General features: G+C 46.4%; 1 protein-coding gene across 1 annotated transcript in view; it reads left to right on the forward strand.

Annotated features, from left to right (window-relative positions):
* mrc2 (mannose receptor, C-type 2) overlaps positions 1 to 22976 on the forward strand; it is a 170518-nt gene that overhangs the window by 123753 nt on the left and 23789 nt on the right. Inside the window, exons 16-23 of the mRNA XM_078424368.1 lie at positions 9523 to 9555; positions 11012 to 11178; positions 12000 to 12067; positions 13468 to 13568; positions 14653 to 14798; positions 17441 to 17555; positions 19002 to 19165; positions 21043 to 21151. Of these exons, the coding sequence (XP_078280494.1) occupies positions 9523 to 9555; positions 11012 to 11178; positions 12000 to 12067; positions 13468 to 13568; positions 14653 to 14798; positions 17441 to 17555; positions 19002 to 19165; positions 21043 to 21151 (903 nt within the window). The remainder of the gene's footprint in view (positions 1 to 9522; positions 9556 to 11011; positions 11179 to 11999; positions 12068 to 13467; positions 13569 to 14652; positions 14799 to 17440; positions 17556 to 19001; positions 19166 to 21042; positions 21152 to 22976) is intronic.

Genomic DNA, 22976 nt, shown 5'->3' on the forward strand with positions numbered 1-22976 from the left:
ACGGAGCTCCTGTTGGTTAGGGTCGGCATTGGGCATGGGGATCGGGGGCCAGAGAGATGTGGGGAGCAAGGCTGCCAATGGTCGGAATGGCAGCCCAGACCCTGCAGTCTCGCCCATCATGCTTGATGCATGGAGCAAGGAATGACACTGCTGGACTTTGGCATCCATGAGTCATGTATCTCAGCGCCGAGCCGCCCTTCCACTCACCCTGGCCAACCCAACACCAACACGAGAAGATCGACACAAAAAGCTGGAGTAACTCAGCAGGTCAGGCAGCATCTCTGGAGTGAAGGAATAGATGATGTTTCGGGTCGAGGCCCTTCTTCCATCACCTATTCCTTTTCTCCAGAGATGCTGCCTGACCCGCTGAGTAACTCCAGCTTTTTGTGTCTATCTTCAGTGTAAACCAATCTGCAGTTCCTTTCTACCAATACTAGAATGTAGAAACAATGAACTGCATACACTTTAATATGCTGTTTAGTGCTGGAGTAACTCAGCAAATCAGGCAGCATCTCTGGAGAACATGGATAAGTGATGTTTTGGGTGGAGACCCTTCCTCAACGTCAGCTATCCATGTTCGTCAGAGATGCTGCCTGACCTGTTGAGTTACTCCAGCACTTTGTGTTCAACACCAGCCCTCACAGGCAGTCTCTCCACACCAAGCCATGGAACCACCAGTGCACGGCTGGTTCACACTAATTTCCCAGTGCAGCAGCATTCCCTGCAGTGTACTTCTGCTTATATAATGCTCTAATGACCCACTATTAGTGCTGGTTTCAAACACACTCCTTCCGGGGAGCACACACAGTGCAGCTGGTAGACCTGCTCCCTCACAGCGCCAGAGACCCGGGTTCGATCCTGACCTTGGATGCTGTCTGTGTGGAGTTTTGCAGGTTCTCCCTGGGAACGCACGAGTTTCCTCCTGTACTGCGGTTTCTTCCCACATCCCGAAGATGTGCGTGTTTACAGGTTAATTGGCCACTGTAAATTGCCCCTGGTGTGTAAGGAGTGGATGAGGAAATGGGATAACGCAGAACCAGTGTTAAGGGCTGATCAATGGTCAAAGTGTAGTCGTCTGAAGAAGAGTCTCGACCCGAAACGTCACATACTCCTTTTCTCCAGCGATGTTGTCTGACCTGCTGAGTTACTCCAGCTTTTTGTGTCTCTCTTCGGTGGGCCTAAGGCCATATTTCCATGCTGTATCTCTAAACTAATCTAAATATCCCCACTGTAGAAACGAGGTACTGCAGATGCTGGTGTATACCAAAGACAGACACAAAGTGCTGGAGTTACTCAGACAGCATCTCTGGAGAAAAGAGATTTTTCGCCAGAGACCCGGGTTCGATCCTGACCTTGGATGCTGTCTGTGTGGAGTTTTGCAGGTTCTCTGGAGAAAATAGATTTTTCGCCAGAGATGCTGCATGACCCGCTGAGAGACTCCAGCACTTTGTATCGATCTTTCATAAACCTTTTCATTGCTCACCTGGCAACGGAGGGAGGCCTGAGGGAAAGGTGCATAAGGGAGGCACCTGCTGGAAGTTAGTGGCATTGCAAGTAAGAACTGTTCAATTAAAGGGCCTTGTCCCACTTAGGCGATTTTAAGGCAACTGCCGGTGACTAGGCTATCGCCAAACGTTTACCGGGGTGTCGCGGGCATGATCGTGAGGAGTCTTCCAAAGATCGTAGTGGATCTCGGCGCGTTGCCGAGAAATCATACGGTTTGAAATCTCTCGGTGACAGCTGGCTTGTCGCCGGGCATCGTAGCTTATTGCGGGCGCTGTCGCATGCTGTCCCCAAGTTTGATAGGTTCTCTTAAGATGCATTTTGAAGCACATAATATTAAAATAAGTAAAGTCATTTCAAAATACCATAAAATGCTTGTGTTTAACCAATTTATTTACCGTCACCTGGAGACCTTTACCGTTACCGTGAGACCGCACCTGGAGTACTGTGTGCAGTTTTGGTCTCCAAATTTGAGGAAGGATATTATTGCTATGGAGGGCGTGCAATTTAGGTTTACTAGGTTAATTCCCGGAATGGCGGGACTGTCATATGTTGAAAGACTGGAGCGACTAGGCTTGTATACACTGGAATTTAGAAGGATGAGAGGAGATCTTATCGAAACGTATAAGATTATTAAGGCAGAAGGCAGTGGAGGCCAATTCTCGGAATGCATTCAAGAGAGAGCTAGATAGTGCTCTTAAGGATAGATTAAGAGCTTCTTCCCATACCCTCTTAAGGATAGGTCAGGGGGTATGGGGAGAAGGTAGGAACGGGGTACTGATTGAGAATGATCAGCCATGATCACATTGAATGGCGGTGCTGGCTCGAAGGGCCGAATGGCCTCCTCCTGCACCTATTGTCTATTGTCTATTGTCAGGACATTTGACAGGTAGATTGGAGGCGACAGTTTGACGGTCAGGTAAGCGTTGGAATTTTCGCGATGTTTTTGGCCTCAGCCATTACATTTAAAGTGGGCTCCAAATCCAGATATTCAACCCAGAAATCAGATATGCATCTCCCTTACATTTTCAAAGAATGCCCACACACTTTTCACAAAAATCCACTGAACCACTTTAAAAATTATTTTTTTATACAGCTATTAGTAAACTGGAAGTAAATCTGGTTTATTCCTTGTTACAGTGAAGCTTGGCTTTTAAGTAACACATACAAGGTGTCATAGTTCAAAACTCTCAAGTACTTACCGACTTGTCAGTGATTTCAGCGAAAATTAGGACGCCGGAGAAGCATTGACAGCATGGGAATTTTAGCGATGTTTCCGAAGACGCTGTAATCTCGACCTGACTCGGCATTGTCGTGGTCATTGTCGTCGGGTAAAAGAAAAGTTCGGCGATCTGCTACGACTTTGACAGTCGCCGGCAGTCGCCAAAAAGATCGCCTAAGTGGGACAGGCCCATAACTCTGATTGAAAGCATATGGGACCTCTCTGCCTGTGTTAGAAGTATGGAGTCTGCTGAAACACCCACAAAAGTCAGTATGTTGTAGCTACATGCGGAAGGAGTATGGAAGAGAATGCATGCAACAGTTTGGGCAAATTCCAAAGGGAATTTCAGCTGAATGCAATGCCAACAAGGATGGCTCAACTAACCACATAAAGCAGGACATGAGGACAGACACAAAAAGCTGGAGTAACTCAGCGGGACATTAGGAACTGCGTACGGGATAAAGGAATGTTGTGTGGAATCAAAAGTTAGCAACCAATGGGCAAGAATATGAACCATAGCTCTCAATAATAGCCAGATGTTAAATTGCAGGACAGTTCCAGTAAAAAAAAAACATTTCACTATTTTAAATATAAACAACAAGGCTAATATTTAGAGTTCTGGGATTTTCTCAAGAGACTGTTAGTTAATACATCAACTGTGAGAGGCCATTTTTGTATCTTCTCACTTTGACATAGATTCACACGATATGGGCTGTTAACAACTTACAAGGCGTACTGAAGGAGTCTTGTCAATTTTAGTTTAATTTAATTTATTGTCATGTGTACCGAGGTACCGAGGTACAGTGAAAAACCTTTTGGTGTGTGCTAACCAATCAGCGGAAAGACGATACGTGATTACAATTGAACCGCCCACAGTGCACAGATACATAATAGCGTGAATAACGTTTAGTGCAAGATAAAGTCCAGTAAAGTCCGATTAAAGATAGTCTGAGGATCTTCAATGAGGTGGATAGTAGCTCAGGACCGCTCTCTAGTTGTTGGTAGGATAGTTCAGTTGGCTGATCACAGCTGGGAAGAAACTGTCTCTGAATCTGGAGGTGTGCGTTTTCACACATCTGTCCCTCTTGCCTGATGGGAGAGGGGAGAAGAGGGAATGACTGGGGTGAAACTCGTCCTTGATTATGCTGGTGGCCTTTCCGAAGCAGCGTGAAGTGTAGACGGAGTCAATGGAGGCGTGGTTGGTTTGTGCATGGTCTGGTCTGCATTCACAATACCCTGCAATTTTTTGCGGCCTTGGATGGAGCTGTTCCCAAACCATGCTATGATGCATCCCAATAAAAATGCTTTCTACGACGCATCTGTAGAAGTTGGTGAGAATTGTTGGGGACGTGCTGAACTTCCTAAGCCTTTAAACATTAGTTTGCAATCCTAGTGAATGATATATTAATAGTCATAGTCATAGTCGTTTATTTGTTACATACACATAAATGTGTAGTGAAATGAAACATTACCCGCAGTTGAACAATAAGACCAATAAGAATAATCAATAAAAATGCAATAACACATATAATCACAAACTAACACCAAACAAAAAGAAACATCCATCACAGTGAGTCTCCTCCAGTCACCTCCTCACTGTGATGGAAGGCCAGAATGTCTTTTCTCTTAGTATAAGAAACTAACTGCAGATGCTGGTACAAATCGATTTATTCACAAAATGCTGGAGTAACTCAGCAGGTCAGGCAGCATCTCGGGAGAGAAGGAATGGGTGACGTTTCGGGTCGAGACCCTTCTTCAGACGAAGGGTCTCGACCCGAAACGTCACCCATTCCTTCTCTCCCGAGATGCTGCCTGACCTGCTGAGTTACTCCAGCATTTTGTGAATAAATGTCTTTTCTCTTCCCCTGCCGTCTTCTCCCGCGGTCAGGCTGTTGGAGGTGCTGATTGGAGTTGCGGTCAGGCTGATGGGGGAAACAGGCGGAATTAATTTGAAACACAGGAAGATGAACTATTAAGATAAGATAGAAACATAGAAAAATAGGTGCAGGATTAGGCCATTCAGCCCTTCGAGCCAGCACCGCCATTCAATATGATAATGGCGGATCATCTAAAATCAGTTACTCGTTCCTGCATTTTCCCCATAATCTTTGATTCCTTCAGCCCTAAGAGCTATATCTAACTCTCTTGAAAACATTCAGTGAATTGGCCTCCACTACCTTCTGTGGCAGAGAATTCCACAGATTCACAACTCTCTGGATGAATTTTTTTTTCCTCATCTCATTCTTAAATGGCCTGCTCCTTATTCTTAAACTATGACCCCTGGTTCTGGACTTTCCCCAACACCGGGAACATTTTTCCTGCATCTAATCCTTTCTGTCCTATCCTTTAAGAATTGTATATGTTTCTGTAAGATCCCCTCTCGTCCTTCTAAATTCCAGTGAATATTAGCCCGGTCGACCCATTCTTTCATCATAGAAATAGAAATAGATAATATAATGGGTAGGAGCACAGATAGTTGATAAAAAAAGAGGAGGTGTGGCTTTACTATATGTGAGTGAGCAGGTGAATGGGCAAATGTGTTCTCAGGTCTTCTCTCCCTCACCTCTTTACCTGATACAGTGATGTCTATATTAATGCTGCTCTCTACTAATGTCCCTAGCTTGGATATTTCATCACCTTCGCTGCCAGTTTCCACCCTATTCTCATGTTTAAATGGACCGACACCAACTCACTAAGCCAAGCAGCAGTGCGACAGGCTCATCGAGTCCACGCTGATCATCAGGCACACTTTTACATTAATCTTAAACGAAACCATTTTGTTTTGTCGACATTCCCCTCAACCTCAGTTAACCGCTCACCTACTCACGGGGGATATTTCACCTGTTTTCCAACTCCCAGGGGATTGTGTAGAATGGACAAGTGCGCAGATCCCCACTGCGATGTCAGCTCTACTCCGTGTACTTCCTCCTGGCCCCATCCTTCGCCCTGTTTCCAGTGAGGATGTGAGAATAGGGCAGGAAAATGATGTTGGGGGTCAGCGATCAGCCGTGAGCAAATTGAATGGTGGAGCTGGTTTGAGGCCAAATGGCTTCTTGCTGCTTCTGTTTCTTATGTTTCCCTTTTACATTTCTCTGCAACCTAGGACTAGTTTTATCTCCAGCTTTTCTTGGTTCTGATTAATGTTACACAGATGCTGACTGACTTGTTGAATATTTACAGCATTCTTTCTTGTATCAGTGGGGATAATTGATTATATTGGAATGGCAATTGATTATATTGGAATGGCATACAGATGGCTGACAGACGAGAAGAAAAATGCAACAAACGAGATAGAAGGAGGGGACCATACAGCCCATTGTGCTAGTTCCATAATTCGATAAGATAATGGCGCTGTTTTCCTCCATTGACCCTTTATCCCTTAATAAAAGATGGCTATTAGTGATACAGAGTAGCATTTAGTAAATGGATAGTATATATTAGTTCAGTACAGGTTGGTGATGCATTAATAGGGATTGTACTTGACAATTTTTTTTAATGTAGAATTCAGACAGCTGGTAGTGGAGCAGGGTATAAGGAAGGATAGTGAAGATGAAGGCAGATGATACATCATTGTGGTGTTCAGATGGGTGACGACAATGTAAAAACACTGAGTGACGTGGGAGCCTGATGTACCAATGGGGTCACTGGAAGTGATCTATTACTGTGGATGAAAATGGATGATATATTAGTGCAACATTCAGATGGGTGATGTGCAAATAAGCAAGAAGATGAATGGTGTGTTCATGGGGATGCAGACGGGGCACGTTAGTCAAGGCTACTGACAGGTGAGAATATTAATTATTGATGTATTGGGTATGTTATTAGGCTTGGAATTTTTTGTGGGGTATTGATGAATGTTGCATTAGTTAGGAATGCAGAGGAATAATGGAATACTTCTGAGATACAGGTAGCAGATATATAAGAGATGGGTATGGTTGATGTTTTTGTGCTGTGCTGTCCAACGATGAATTGGTAAAACGCTGCAGCCAAGTGATTTATTAGTGTGCAAAACAGATATGATAAGTCAGTGTTGAACATCACTGCTTTGATATATTAATGAGAGAATAAGTGGGTGAAATATGAGTGAGCTGCGTACATGAGCGAAGGATACATTAGTCTTTCATACAGATGGATGAGTGTGGATACAGTGGATACGTATTTTTGCAAGCTACCAGGCAGGTGGTACGTTGTTATGCATTGCAGGAGCATGATAAATTAATGTCGGGTACGGGCAGGTGAAAAATTGTTGGGAAATAGAGATGGATGATAACTTTTAGCAGAAACAGATAGCGAAGAATTCAGCTGGTGAAATATTAGTGAAAACTGTTGATGAACAGTGTGGTGCCTCCAGATGACTGTTCTAACAGCGAACAGGTAGTTCTACACGATAATTGCATTCCTACGGTCCCTTTTGTTATGGAAAATCATGTTCCAGAGACGTTTGTGTCAAAGGGGGAAAGTTGGTTAGGGTCTATATAATTTCAGAGTCACAATAATAGACCAAGGTTTCAAGGGTTTCAAGGTCATGGTCAGTTTATTGTCACATGTACCAGTTAAGGTACAGTGACATTTGAGTTACCATCCAGCCATTCTAAGTGATATGCAACAAGACACAAAACCACATAAAAGTTAACATAAACATCCATCGCAGTGGATTCCACATTCCTCACTGTGATGGAAGGCAATAAAGTTCAATCTTCTGCCTCTTGTTCTCCCGCGGTCGGGGCAGTCAGACTATCCGCAGTCGGGGCGATCAAAGTCCCCGCAGCCGACGATCGAAGCCCCCATTGGGATGATCAAATCTCCCGCGTCGGGGCATGGAGCTCCCGAGTCGGCTTCTTACCAGAGACCGCGGGCTTCACGGTGTTAAAGTCAACAGGCCCCGCGGTTGGAGCTTTGATCCCTGGCAAAGGGATCGCAAGCTCTGCGATGTTAAGTCCCACAGGCTCCTGTGGCTTGGAGTGGCCGTCGGTCTCCAGGAAAGGCCGGCAACTCCATGATGTTAGGCCGCAGTGCGGACGGAGATACTATACAGAAAAAAATCGCATCTCCGTCGAGGTAAGGGATTGAAAAAAAGTTTCCCCGAACCCCCCACATAAAACAAACCGAGGAACACTAAAACATACTTTTAACGCATACTAAAAATGACAAAAAGACGAAAGGACAGACAGACTGTTGGCGAGGCAGCCACTGCTGGTGGCGCCACCTGGTGTGCACAAGGTAAGGGTTTGTGGTATTGGAGGAGAATACTAGCATGGAATAATGTCATCACATCGAAGACAGAGTGGAAGAAACTGCCTTTTTCCAATTTTGGTCTAAATGGCTAAGGAATGGTATACTTGTATTGGAGACAAACCTAAAGAAACTCACTCCAGTTAATTTCTGGCCTGAGAGGGTTGTTCTACTCAAGAGCAGATAAAGAAATGATGATGATGATGACATTTTATTGTCACTTGTACCGAGCTAGGTGCAGTGAAATTCTTTGTTTTTGTACACAAAAGAGTTGCCACAAAGGCGCCAACAGTTACAAAAAGTACTCATCCCTCCTTCCTCCTCCACGCTGGGTACCCCTTTGCTCTCGGGTCAGTATTCTGTGGGATTTTAAAGAATGAAGCATTTAAGATACTGTGGGAATACAGCAGTACAGATGTTGAATTATTTCCACTTGTAGGAGAATCATGAACAAGGAGCCACAGTTACAAAGATTATGGAGGGGGTCATTTAAAAGTGAGGTGCGTTCAAAGTGAGGTCTGGTTCTTCCTGCAGAGGGAGATGAGTCTTTGAATTCTCCTCCCCAACAGATTGTTGAGGGTGAATCACTGGAGGTATTTCAAGAGGAAGTAGATACGTTTTTTAAAGATCTGGGAATTGAGGGCAACGGGGAAACTGGCACTGAAGGAAGTGATGAACATTGCCCTGTCCATCATGAGTATTGACCTCCCCACCATCAAAGGAATCTGCAAGAAGCACTGCCTGAAGAAGGCAGCTAATCCCATCAAAGACTCACAAACACTCTCATCTTGTTGTTACCATTGGGAAGAATATACAGGACCCTGAGAATCGTTATCTCCAGGTTCAAGAACAGCTTCTTTCCATCAACCATTTATCTCTTGAACCACCTTGTATAACCCTAACCACAACCATACCTCATCACCAAACTACTATGAACTTCCAATAAGTTTACGCTACATGTTTCAGATTGCACCATTATGGCCTGGTTACCCATAACTAAAAAACGAAGAATTTATTGTTTATTGTATTTTTATTTGTTGTGTTGTTGCGTTTAGTGGGCCTGTAAAGCTGTAGCAAGTAGGGATTTAATTGTTCCATATGACAATTAAACACTCTTGACTCTTGATTTGACTCTTGATCTTTCTCCCAAAACCCAAATTTGCTCCAAACCATTTCTCACTGATTACGTTTACCTCAAATCTCTGACCGCCCTCCTTCCCCTCCTCTGGCCTGTCACTCCTACTCCTCACAGCCTGAGCTTCCTAAACTCCAACCCATTTTCCTCTTCCCTGGCCTGCTGTACCCACCTGCTCCCAAACCCAAAGGCAGACCCCTTGCATGCCTACAGACCAGCAACCCTCTTCAACTGAGTCTCTAACCCGTCCTGCAAAGACAGACCCCTTGCATCACCAATCTGACATCCAACAACTACACCTCTGTCCTCCTGATCAGGGCACTTACAATTAATCAACCAGAGTACATGTACTGCCCCAGTAATTTGAACTGGAGAATTGCTTGTCTTGAGATTACAAGCTGATCTAATGTACTTTTCCGATTCCCCTCAGGAGCTGTTGTGAAAGAACCAGAGGATACTGAAGGTACATTCTGTTTTTGCCATCCTACTGTATGAAGCTTGAAGGAATTGTGTCATAAGTGATGGGCAAATACTATTAGCCCTGGTTTATGTTAGATCGTTCATTGCAGTCAGAATTTCCAACTGTTGGTGCCTGGATTTTGTCTGTCGCTCTGATATTATGGGCTGGAAGTTCAATCACTGTTAAACAGTTCAACAGTTCAACAGAGCTTTATTTGTCATTCGGTACCAAGGTACCAAACGAAACTACATAGCAGTCACACAAAAAAGAACACAAGGCACATCACCCCAACACAAACGTCCATCACAGTGACTCCAAACACCCCCTCACTGTGATGGAGGCAACAAAACTTCCACTCTCTTCCGCACGCCCACGGACAGACAGCTCGTCCCCGACCGACCAGCACAGTCCCCGCAAGGGGGTGGAAGTCCCCGCGGCCGAGTCGCATCGGGCGCTGAAACGTCTCGCGGCTGAGCCGGGCGATGGAAGGCCCCGCGACCGAGCCTTGCGCAGCTAAGTCCCACGGCCGAGCCGCACTGGGCGATGTTAAGTCCAGCGGCCGAGCCGCACCAGCGATGAAAAGTCCCGCGGCCGAGCCGCACCAGCGATGAAAAGTCCCGCGGCCGAGCTGCACCAGCGATGTAAAGCCCCGCGGCCGAGCCGCACCGGGCGATGTTAAGTCCCGCGGCCGAGCCGCACCAGCGATGAAAAGTCCCGCGGCTGAACTGCACCGGGCGATGTTAAGCCCCGCGGCCGAGCCGCACCGGGCGATGTTAAGCCCCGCGGCCGAGCCGCACCGGGCGATGTTAGGCCCCGCGGCCGAGCCGCACCGGGCACTGTTAAGTCCAGCGGCCGAGCCGCACCAGCGATGTAAAGTCCCGCGGCCGAGCCGCACCGGGCGATGTTAAGCCCCGCGGCCGAGCCGCACCGGGCGATGTTAGGCCCCGCGGCCGAGCCGCACCGGGCACTGTTAAGTCCAGCGGCCGAGCCGCACCAGCGATGTAAAGTCCCGCGGCCGAGCCGCACCGGGCGATGGAAGGCCCCGCGGCCGAGCCGCACCGGGCACTATTAAGTCCAGCGGCCGAGCCGCACCGGGCGATGTTAAGCCCCGCGGCCGAGCCGCACCCCGCGCCGTGAGGAAGAGACCTAAAAGAGAAAGGTTTCCCCCACCCCCCCCGCCACCCCCCCCCCCCCCACCCACACCACCCACACCACCACCCCCCACACATACACAACCAAAAAAAACCAAAAACCATCCCAACACCGACACACAAAAAAAAAGGAAAAAGACGAACAGACTGCTAGCGAGCCGCAGCAATTAGGCGCCGCCACTTCCGCTTTTGAAGTCAGTGGAATGGATTTTCAGACTAAAACACAACACTGAGTTTCTGACACGTTGCTTATTTGACTTTGGGTGACTCTGTTGGTATTAAACGCAGCCATTGTGGTCTCTTCCCAGAAACTTCAAGCAACAAGTGGGTGCGCTTCAAGGATGCTGAGTACAAGTTCTTTGAACATCGCTCCACCTGGCCCCAGGCCCGGCGGATCTGCACCTGGTTCCGAGCGGAATTGGCATCCATCCACAACCAACAAGAGCTAGCCTTCCTGGGACAGAGTCTCCAGGAGGTAGGAATCCAGAGTCATAACGGCAACATTTATAGTTTAGGATGTGATGGTAGAGAGTTTCCTGTGCAGTCTGCATTCATGGGAACCATTCCTGGTCAGGATCGTCAGCTTGTGAAGGTAAAACTCTGAAAGTTAGTGTGAATCATTCAACTGATCCTGTGGTTCATGTGAATGCAAGTAGCCCACTTGTGTATCTTCTCTAAAGGGTATTTTTTGCAACTTAGCAGTTTCTGGTAGTTAAGGAGAGTGCTGCTATTCCTGGCCCAGCACTCTGTCCCCCTGAACTGCAGAAAGAGTCACATTCCCCAGGTATTCCACCTTCTGCAATTGAACTCATTATCCAAGCACCTCTTACACGCTCCCAACCCCAAGCTTGGACTCCCCATTGTTAAGTTGGGAGAGCTGAGAAACTAAATGGTTGTCTCTTGTAGCTTTGGATTGGGAATTTTGGACCAAAGAGTGGACAGTTGGGAGTGAAGGGTCTTGGCAAAGAAATAGGCACAGTGGTGAAGGTACGTTGAAGGTACAAGAAACATTGAACATCACGTCCCAATGAGAATACATTGAGATGGGGGATGTAGCAGAACAAAGCGGAGGACTGTTCAGTGGGGAAAATCAGCAAATACTCGGCAGGGGGGGTGAGATTCCTCACAGTGCTGTGATAATACTCTCTCTCTCGTGAAATTCACACCCACAACTTCTGAAGGACCTTTGATGTTGAGAAAAGATTGTTGTCTTCACCAGTTGTGCTCCATCCTGAGAATTAATAATTAAATAAGCTGTTCCTGCGGGAATAATGAATCCACCTTGTACTTTCCCAGCTCTCTCGCGTTCGGGACCAGTTTTGGTGGATTGGCCTTCACACCTACGAGAATGATGGACGATTCAGGTTGGTGTTGCCTGGACTCCTGTCACAAGTGGTCTTTTCAACATTCATGTGGTGTCTTGCCATCTCTTCACATGTCCTCTTATAGCTCTTCACCGATGTTTTTAAAGCTATTCTCGACTCCCCATCCCTGGCTGTTTTCTCCTGTTCTTACCTGCGATCCTTCCTTGAATGACTGGTTTTATAACAGGGATATTACAGCACAGAAATGGGCTAAATGGTGCCAGTGGTTTATATTACACATGGGTCTGCTGCCACATTGCTTTATACGATACGATACGATAAAACGTATTCATCCCCGGAGGGAAATTGGTCTGCCGACAGCCACAACACACAAGGTACACAAAAACTTGAAATTAAAAGTGAACACAAAAAGAAAAAGACAAGCGACTGTTGTCTGGCAGCCGGAAACAGACCTTTTCGGCCCTCCAAGTCCGTGCCGCCCAGTGATCCCCACACATTAACACTATCCTACACCCACTAGGGACAATTTTTACATTTACTCAGCCAATTAACCTACATACCTGTACGTCTTTGGAGTGTGGGAGGAAACCGAAGATCTCGGAGTAAACCCACGCAGGTCACGGGGAGAACGTACAAACTCCTTACAGTGCAGCACCCGTAGTCAGGATCGAACCTGAGTCTCCGGCGCTGCATTCGCTGTAAAACAGCAACTCTACCGCTGCGCTACCGTGCCTTCACTGGAATAAATGAACAAACAAACCCACAAGCACAAACCTATCCCCTGGACAGAGGATTCTAAACTAGAGTCCCCCCACCCCGGGTCCCCATTGTTCTTCACCTCCTTTTATCTCACCTGTTCATTATCTCACCTGTTCAATATTCTTCCATTTCCTTCTCCCTCTGGTGCTTACCGGATATCCTCTTAAATACATCAACGCAACTAGGCTCTGTGTACTCTCCATCCTGATTAAAGCACTATTGACTGATTTTTTATCTTCCATACACTCTGACTCTTCCGGTGGGACGCAGTTCCACAGGTGCCTGAGGCAAGAATAAAACATCCATAACGCTCTTTCATAGAAACCTAGAAAATAGGTGCAGGAGTAGGCCATTCGGCCCTTCGAGCCTGCACCGCCATTCAATATGATCATGGCTGATCATCCAACTCAGTATCCCGTACCTGCCTTCTCTCCATACTCCCGGCAGCCCTGCTCTTCCTGCTATGCACACACAGTTCCACAACAGATAGCAGCAGGCTATTTGGTCACAATGGCATGAGGCATAACACCTCATCTCACGTTGGCCTTACATTATAGCCACCTTCTTCCTAAGGGTCCCTTTAAATCCTTTCGAGGTTGAAAGGATTTTGATAACCATTGCCCTCCTGCGTGATAAACGTATGGTGTTCCTGATTGAAATGTCCACGCTCTATGTTGCAGGTGGTCTGATGGTTCGCTTCTGAACTTTGTCTCCTGGGCACCCGGGAGGCCGCGGCCAGTTTCTAAGGACAGGAAATGTGTTTACATATCACCCAGTAAAGGTAAGAGGAGCTGCGGGCAATTGAGTCAAGAGTCAAGGGTGTTTTATTGTCATATGCTCCAGATAGAACAATGGAATTCTTACTTGCAGCAGCACAACAGAAATATGTAAGCATACTACACTGTAAACAATATAATAAACGAAACAAAAAGTTCAGTGTGTGCATATATACAAATGCACACACACACACGCGCGCACACACACGCACACACACACACACGCGCACACACACACACACGCACACACACACACGTGCATGCACACACACACACACATGCATACACACACGCACACACACACACACACACGCACACACACGCACACACACATACATACACACGCACACGCACACACACACATAAGCACACACATACGCATGCACGCACACATACAATCATACAAAAATTGGACCGTCGGACGGATATATTTCCCAATCTCTTTCAACCACAAGCACACTGTGCTCTTCAAGCTTCATGCTGCCCCGCAGCACAGGAATAGAAAGTAAATGAAGACTCTTGTAAAAAGGGATGGATGACATTTCAGTTCCCAACCCTTTTTCAGTCTGAAGAAGGGTCCCAACCAAAAACGTCACCCATCCTTTTTTCCAGACCTACCTGACCCGCTGAGTTACTATGGCAGTTGTGTCTATCCATGTTAAAGGGGCACCTTCTTCATTTTGTAGTAATCGAAATGTTATTCTCTTACAGGAACAAGTTAATTAAAGTGTCAATTATATAAAGACACGATGAATGTGAATAAAGACTCACCGTTGTACAATGTTTTCTCACTCACTTTTGCTTGCAATATTCTCTCATTCATTGCTCAACCTCTTGTTCTTTCATTTTTTCTCTACGTCACTCTCCAGGAGAGTAGGTCTAATCTGACAGGTTTTCTTCCTACGGCCAGCAAAGGTATGTGAGCCAGATGGTCATCGTTTGCTGTGCAAGGTGCATTGATTTGTTCTTATCCCTCTCTCACATGTTGTCTCTCACTCCTTCACGCCAGCACTGTTCCGTCACACTTGTTCTTTCTTTTCTTTCTCATTCACTCCTTCTCTCACACTCATGTTCACATTCTCATTTCAGGAATGTGGGGCGATCAGAGGTGCCTGAATGATCTGCAGTACATTTGTAAACGGACCAACACCTCGGTAGTGAAGCCTCCTATGCCTCCTCCGCCATCTGTACAATATGGGGGTTGCCCAAGGGGATGGATTCCATTTGTAAATAAGGTATTGTCCAGGACTGCCTTTTGCTGATGACATGTTGAATGTGCTCGTTGGGAAGGAAGGGAACATCACCCTGTGATGAAACCTCATGTATGATGGCAGGATTGGACCTGGTTCTGAGCTATCTCACATAAGTAAATGTGTGATAAGGTCCTGGATATTAACCAGCTTTTTGAATGGGTGAATGAATAATATTCAGTTAAAAAAAACGTCTGGAGGTACTCGGGTGAGGCAGTATCTGTGGAGGGAACTGGACAGATGACATTTCAGGTCAAGACCCCTCTTCAGTCTAGTTTGGCCAAGGGCACTTCCTTGAGAAACTCCTGCAGTGAAGCCTTAGGGTGGGGAAAGGCCTAGCTTTGCGTACGTTCCTGATGTTCAGCTTGGTTGTGTTAAATGGAGGATGGCAGCCTTAGGCCATGGGCCCAAATCCACATGCACACCAAGCAGTTGATTAAAGTAGCGCAAAATATCAACAGCACTGAAACCCCGACATAAAAACAGAAAATGCTGGAAATAGCGAGTAGGTCAAGAGAATGAAAAGTTTAATTGTGTTTAATTGTCATATGTACCAACAACGGAATAATGAAATTGTTCCTTGCAGTAGCACAACAGGCCTGTAGGGGTGCCGCGGTGGCGCAGTGGTAGAGTTGCTGCCTTACAGCGAATGCAGCGCCAGAGACCCGGGTTCGATCCTGCCTGCGGGTGCTGTCTGTACGGAGTTTGTACGTTCTCCCCGTGACCTGCGTGGGTTTCTCCGAGATCTTCGGTTTTCTCCCACACTCCAAAGACGTACAGGTTTGTAGGTTAATTGGCTTGGTAAATGTAAAAATTGTCCCTAGTGAGTGTAGGATTGTATTAATGTGTGGGGATCGCTGGTTGGCATGGACCCGGTGGGCCGAAGGGCCTGTTTCCACGCCGTATCTCTAAAAAAAAACACAACACACACAGATAATATGTAATAAACATAGAAAGGTAGCAAAGATAAGCACAAAGTGCTGGAGTAACTCTGAAATGCTGTGTCTATCTTCAGTATAAACCAGCATCTGCAGTTCCTTTCTGCACATAGAAAGATAGCACTTGTGGTTCGAGAGAAACAAAGTTGATGTCTCAGAATTTTCATCCCAACTGAAAACCGTTCCCAGCCCCAGGACATCACTGCAGGAGTTCTTCTGACCAGTGTCCAAGGCCCAGCCATCTTCAGCTGCTTCATCAATGACCTTCCTTCCCTCATGAGGTCAGCAGTGGGGATGTTTCCTGATGATTGCACAATGTTCAGTTCCATTTGTAAATCCTCAGGAAAAACTAAACAGCCTATGGCTGCATGTAGCAAGGCACCAACAACATCCAGTCAACGCACACTAAAAAAGTCCCAGGAATTGACGGGCTTCAACAAGAATTCTTAAAACCTTCTCCTTGACATGCAATGGCATTAACATCACCTAGTCCTCCACCTTTGACATCCTGGAGTCACCATTCTCCAGAAACGAAAGTGAACCATTCACATAAATACCACAGTTACAAAGCCATTAGTGAGTTACTCCAGCATTATGTGGCTCTTTCTTTTATTGTTCCAACCTGGGGAAAAAGGTTCTGACTCTCTACCCTATCTATGCTTCTCGTAATTTTATATACTTTCATCAGGTCTCCCCGCAACCTCCAGCATTCCAGAGAAAACTATCCAAGTCTGCTCAACCTCTCACTGTCGCTAATACTCCCTAATCCCGCCATTATTCTGGTAAACCTCCTCTGCACCCTTTCGAAAGCCTCCACATCTTTTATGGTCTGGGGTGACCAGAATTGATTGATTTCAATCTCGGATTGATTTCAACCTATTGGAGATGAGGTCAAACCATTGAATGGAATGGAATGGAATACTTTATTGCGGCATGTGACAAGGCACAGTGAAATTCTTTGCTTGCGTGCTCAAGGTATGAATATAGCGGCCACTGACGGCGCTGACAAAGTTACGAAGTAGGCCGGCTCCTCCTTTGATCTCCCCGCCCCTCCCTCACAGCTGTTCCTCAGACGTTCTCCCTGTAATGGTGTAGTCTGCAAAGGTCCTCTACTTGTGGGCAATGAAGATCATGTGGGACCCTTGCGCTTGAAGCTGGAGAAGAAACTGTGCCTTTGGCGGAGGGAAGAGTGCCGAGAAGAAAAGAGTAAAGATGAGATTAAAATCGTGTTCGCTGCTCTCCTCTCCCTGCCCTTACTCTTTTTTTTGTTATGTTTTCCTCGTCGCTTTTGTGCTGCCCTCTCTAACCACTCAATTCTTATTCTTTCTTTCCAGCTCCTTCATTCTCCCCTCTCGCTCTCTGCACTCTCTAACCTACCTGGACAGGGGAAGGGAAGGTAAGGGGGTTGAAGGGTTGGGGTTCATGCTGGGCCTTGGGCCCACTACATTCCATCGATGAACTGGCAGCCAAAATCATAAATGCATATGTCCACGTAGGACCGTCCTGCCTCCTTGTAAGTGCCATGGTATTGGTAACGTGCTTATGTTGGTGATAATACCTCACACTATGTCACACTGCTAGAATGGAGAGATCAAAATCAACATATCCTTCCTTTCCTTCTTTCACTCCTCTTGAACGTTATACCTTATTCCTGCCTTGTCTCCTCATCTCCTTTTCGTCTCTCTTCAGTGCTTCCAGATAAATGGATACAATAAAGTGGATCGTGTTAACTGGGTTGATGCGAAGGATGCTTGTGAGAGAGCAGGAGGGCTGCTGGCAACAATCTCCAATCACCATGAGCAAGGTATTGACTGCCGGATCCAGTCCCACGTCAGCACCAGGTTCCCATGCCATCACTGTCCTCCTACCTTTGGTTTAACCTGGCCTGTCTGAGAGGGTCTGTGCAATTGGACCGTCTGCTGATTTTGGTGAATTATCCTCATTATGTCTCCACACTCCAACCTGCTGCTGAGGTGGGCCAGTGAGGAGAATCGACAAAGGAGCATGACTTGGGATAGGAAGAGGTACATTCAATAACTTGTGCACGCAATCATACAGGCGTGCATACTTACAAACACGTTGTTAAATGCACCAATACAAGCAAATTAATAAATGCATGCATTTAACAACATGTGGACAAAACCTCCAACGCTCATGCAAACACTTGCACGTATGATAAGCGCATTTGCACAGAAGCAAACAGGCGTGCAAATGTGCCTGCACTCACAATGTTTGCGAGACCACGAACCCCTTAAGTTATGACCACAGACATCAATATGAACAGATATGTACAAATAAACGTGCATGACATTCTTGTGTGGAAGTGCACTCCACATTTCTGTATCTCACATATTTACAGACACTCATATTTGCAGACATAAAGATATATATGGCACTTGTAAGTTCCAGTAGATAAATACATGTGCAAGCACATGAAAGTGTGTGCCGATGCCTGATAGAAATGCACACAAGCACGTGCACACACTGGCAATTCTGAGTTTAACAGTTCTAGTCAGAAGACCAGACCAGCGATCTGCCTTGTGTCACTCACACTTGGGTCATCTCTGCGACAGAGGTCCACTGTTTGGAACAGGATCCACAGAATGAAGAGGTGGGTTCATAGAAAGCACCAGGGAAGTCTGGCATACAGCCGTCCCCTGCCCATAATCGACCAATGCCGTGTCAAGAGTGTTTTATTGTCATGTGTCCCAGATAGAACAATGAAATTCTTACTTGCAGCAGCACAACAGAATATGTAAACATAGCACACTGTAAACAATATAATAAATGAGAAATGAGCTGAGACAGGATATGGGTATCACAAGACATGACATACGAACCAACTTTCTCAAAGTGTAATGATTTTTTCATTCATTTTCTGAATGTGGCCATTGCTACATTTATTCCCATCGCTGATTGCCTTTAAACACTTGGTGACAATCCACTTCAACCCATTCTTCAACCCATTTAATCTTTGGATGCTGGAGTGAGGATGTTCTGTAATATGTCAACTCTCAGCAGTCCTCTATAACTGGGGATAATTTTCACTTCAAAGCCAGGTTGAATTTGAGAGAGATGCCCAAAGGTGGACATGCCATGCCCTGCAGCCATTTCACAATCGATTACGGTTGAAATTATCCCCCATTCTGACCAGAATGGTGAGGAGCTCGTTGACTGAAACAACACTGGGATTCAACACCTTGTTTTGTCGTTATTCCTTGCCTGATCTGAGTGTGCTTCTTCACCTTAGCCTTTGTAACAACCATGCTTCCAAACCTCACCTTCGACCTCTGGATTGGGTTGCATGACACGAACAAGGACTTCCAGTGGCTGCAGAAGAAACCATTGAAGTATGTCAACTGGGCTCCAGGCGAGCCTTCAGGACAGCACAGCTCCCCTGCGCCCAATGAACTGGTAGGTTGCTCCTCCTGACCTATTGCCATTCAGCTGATATGTTATAGAGTCGTCGAGTGATACAGCGTGGAACCAGGTCCTTCGGCCCAACTTTCCCACACCGGCCAATATGTCCCAGCTACACTAGTCCCACCTGCCCGCGTTTGGTCCATATCCCTCCAAACCTGTCCTATCCATGTACCTGTCTACCTGTTTCTTAAACGGTGTGATAGTCCCAGCCTCAACTACCTCCTCTGGCAGCTTGTTCCGTACACCCACCCACCCTTTGTGTGAAAAAGTTACCCCTCAGATTCCTATTAAATCTTTTCCCCTTCACCTTAAACCTATGTCCTCTGGTCCTCGATGTTGATAATGTTAGCTAGGGCTCTGTGTTCTGGGCAAGCCCGGTATTGAAAGAGTGCGCCCTGACCTTTGCCCTGCAGCCTGGCCCAAGGTCCGTTGTATTCCTGCAGCCTATAATTGTTCTGGCATCGTGACAAACAATTATTTGGTGCTTAGTGTACTTCAGAGAGCAATATTCTGTTCTGTTTAATGTGAGGCATCTGATGCAGTTTAACCTGTGTATAAAATCATGAGAGGTATAGATCGGGTAGACACACAGAGTCTCTTCCTCAGAGTAGGGGAAACGAGAACCAGAGGACATAGGTTTAAGGTGAGTGGGGGAAGATTTAATAGGAACCCGAGGGGTAACTTTTTCATGCAAAGGGTGGTAGGTGTACGGAACAAGCTGCTGGACGAGGTAGTTGAGTTATCGCAACGTTTAAGAAACATTTAGACAGGTACATGGATCGGGCAGGTTTAGAGGGATATGGGCCAAGTGCAGGCGGGTGCGACTAGTGTAGCTGGGACAGGTTGGCCGGTGTGCACAAGTTGGGCTGTAGGCCCTATTTCCATGCTGTAAGACTCTGTGACTTTCTATGTCTCTAGTGGTGGGTATATGGGATGAACTGCCAGAGGAAGTGGAAAGAGATGGGTACAATTACAATGTTTACAGACATTTGGATAGATATATAGATAGAAAAGGATTGGAGATGTGGAACAAATCCAGGCAAGGGGGATTAGAAACATAGAAACATAGAAAATAGGTGCAGGAGTAGGCCATTCGGCCCGTCGAGCCTGCACCGCCATTCAATATGATCATGGCTGATCATCCAACTCAGTATCCCGTACCTGCCTTCTCTCCATACCCCCTGATCCCTTTAGCCACAAGGGCCACATCTAACTCCCTCTTAAATATAGCCAATGAACTGGCCTCAACTACCTTCTGTGGCAGAGAATTCCACAGATTCACCACTCACTGTGTGAAAAAAAACTTTCTCATCTCGGTCCTAAAAGACTTCCCCCTTATCATTAAACTATGACCCCCTTGTTCGAGACTCCCCCAACATCGGGAACAATCTTCCTGCATCTAGCCTGTCCAACCCCTTAAGAATTTTGTAAGTTTCTATAAGATCCCCCCTCAATCTTCTAAATTCCAGCGAGTACAAGCCGAGTCTATCCAGTCTTTCTTCATATGAAAGTCCTGCCATCCCAGGAATCAATCTGGTGATAGACAAGCATCCTGGTTGGTATGGATAAGTTGGGCTGAAGGCCTATATCCTGCAGTAAAACTCAATAAAACTCTATGAATCTAGATAAATGAGTCATGATTGACGCGAGTAAATTTATTGAATTCTAACAACATTCAACCCATCGATGACCATCAGTGCCCTAAAGCCAAGCCAGGGTCAGTTGTATTCCTGCAGCCTATAATTGTCCAGGCATTGTGACAGTCAATTATTTGGTGCTGAGTCGACTTTGGAAAGTGATGTTCTGGTGAGTGTGAGGCGTCTGATGCCGTTTAACCTGAGGACTCAGCTGGTGTATTGTTCTGGCAGGTAAACTGCGTGGTGATCTGGCACGCCCTTCACCCCCAGTTCACAGGGCGCTGGGATGACAGGAGCTGCACGACCGATAAAAACGGCTACATCTGTCAGAGAAGCAAAGGTATGGTCCGGGCAGTGTCCGTACAGCTCTGCAGCTTATTCATTCCAACTCCCTGCTCACTCCATACACTAACAATTAGTGGCTGTCCATCCCATCTCAGAGTGTGGAATGGCCATATTCAGTTACACTGTATCCATTCATCATTTGTATCCTATCATTATCACCTGTCCCACAGCCAGCAATGGACCATTGTGGGCTCCACCCTTCTTGAGTCATCGATGCCGGCTGTGATTTGTTCTGCACCTTTTCAGACATCTAGTTTCCCCTCTCCCCTGACTCTTGTTCTGAAGAAAGGTCTCGATCCGAAACATCATCTATTCCTTTTCACCAGAGATGCTGCCTGACCTGCTGAGTTACTCCAGCATTTTGTGTCTATCTGCAGTTTGTGCCTGTTTACTCCAGTGTTATGTGATTGGATGGAATCTAACATATTAAGGGCCATTTCCATCTCATTTAGCAACATACTGCCGTCTAATTGGGCGTTTCTAGGATATATCACTTTGAATATCCAACACAATGTAAGCTTAGGGCCACAACCTATGGAAGTGACCACTGACCCAACCCACAGATCTCAGCCCCTGAGCCTGCTTACCCTGCCCCAGTTTGCCTGGACCCCAATCTGCAATGAGCCAAGTACGCCCAGGTCTTGGCCTCCAGTTCACCCAGTCCATGATGCCCCTTTACACCCTGATCCAGGATCACTGGCCCCCCAAGGTCATGATGCTCCTGCCTCCCACACTCCTGGTGCCCTGATGGCAATTCCAATCCTGGTTCCCAACACTGGCATTATTCTCAGGGTTATCTTGGGTAATAAGTGACCAGGAGGTTGGGCACAGTCCTGAGGTGAAAGCTACAACATTCCTTTTCAATACTGGCTACTGAGATACAGGGAGACACGGGGTTCCAAGGGTGGATGCAGGGTGAGGGCCGGCGGTGGACAAATTGACACTGGAGGTCAATGGGCCTTCACCGTGCTTCATTGTAGTCCTTGCTCTGGTGGGTGTACCGGCATGCAGCTGAAAGCCATTTCAAGGAATGTAATGTGCATAAGAAAATAAGTGCTGGAGCAGGCCACTCGGCCCCTCTAGCCCTTCCCAACATTTAAAACGATAAATGTGGATTGGCCCCAGGTCTCACCTTGCCCTCTGTCCCAGCTCCCCAGAGCCCTCATTCTTTCAGATATTTAATCTGTGATCTTGCCTCCGCCACTATTGAACATCAAGAATTTCAGAGAATCACTGCCCCCTGCAGAAAGAAATTCCCCACATCTCACTTTTGAAAGACGGCCCACTTACCTTGTCTCCCACGGGCTTTGTTGCAGCGACCGAATTCATGAGGGTGCAACAATTTGTCAGAAGTTTGAAAATTCTCCATTTCCTGGAAAGGTACACTCCACACGGGGTTAAAAAAATAAACCTTACGTCATCCCTTCCACGCTCCAGAAACAACATACTCGTGACCGTTTGGATTTGCTTCAACGTATCGCCTGTCCGCTCAGCTCCCCCTTAATCCCACACATCCTCGACAAGGCTCCAGGGATCCAGTTTTCACAGAAAAACAAAGTGAATTTGAGGATCTGATCCCAAAATACTGCTAAAACTCCTGAACATCTGTGGCACGAAACTGTTTATTAAATCGCCTAAATCAATGTTGTGATTTCAATTGTGGATCGAGCTATTTCACACATCGTTCATTGACTTTTATATTAATTCTTAAGATGAATCCTCTCGATATCACTGGCATGTATATTGAGCCAAACTTTTCACAGGGCCAGTTAAGAGTAAGTCTTGTTCGTGTGGGAGTGGAGTCACATACATCTCTGACC

This window comes from Rhinoraja longicauda, chromosome 29, assembly GCF_053455715.1.
Source record: "Rhinoraja longicauda isolate Sanriku21f chromosome 29, sRhiLon1.1, whole genome shotgun sequence".
Classification (NCBI taxonomy): Eukaryota; Metazoa; Chordata; class Chondrichthyes; order Rajiformes; family Arhynchobatidae; genus Rhinoraja; species Rhinoraja longicauda.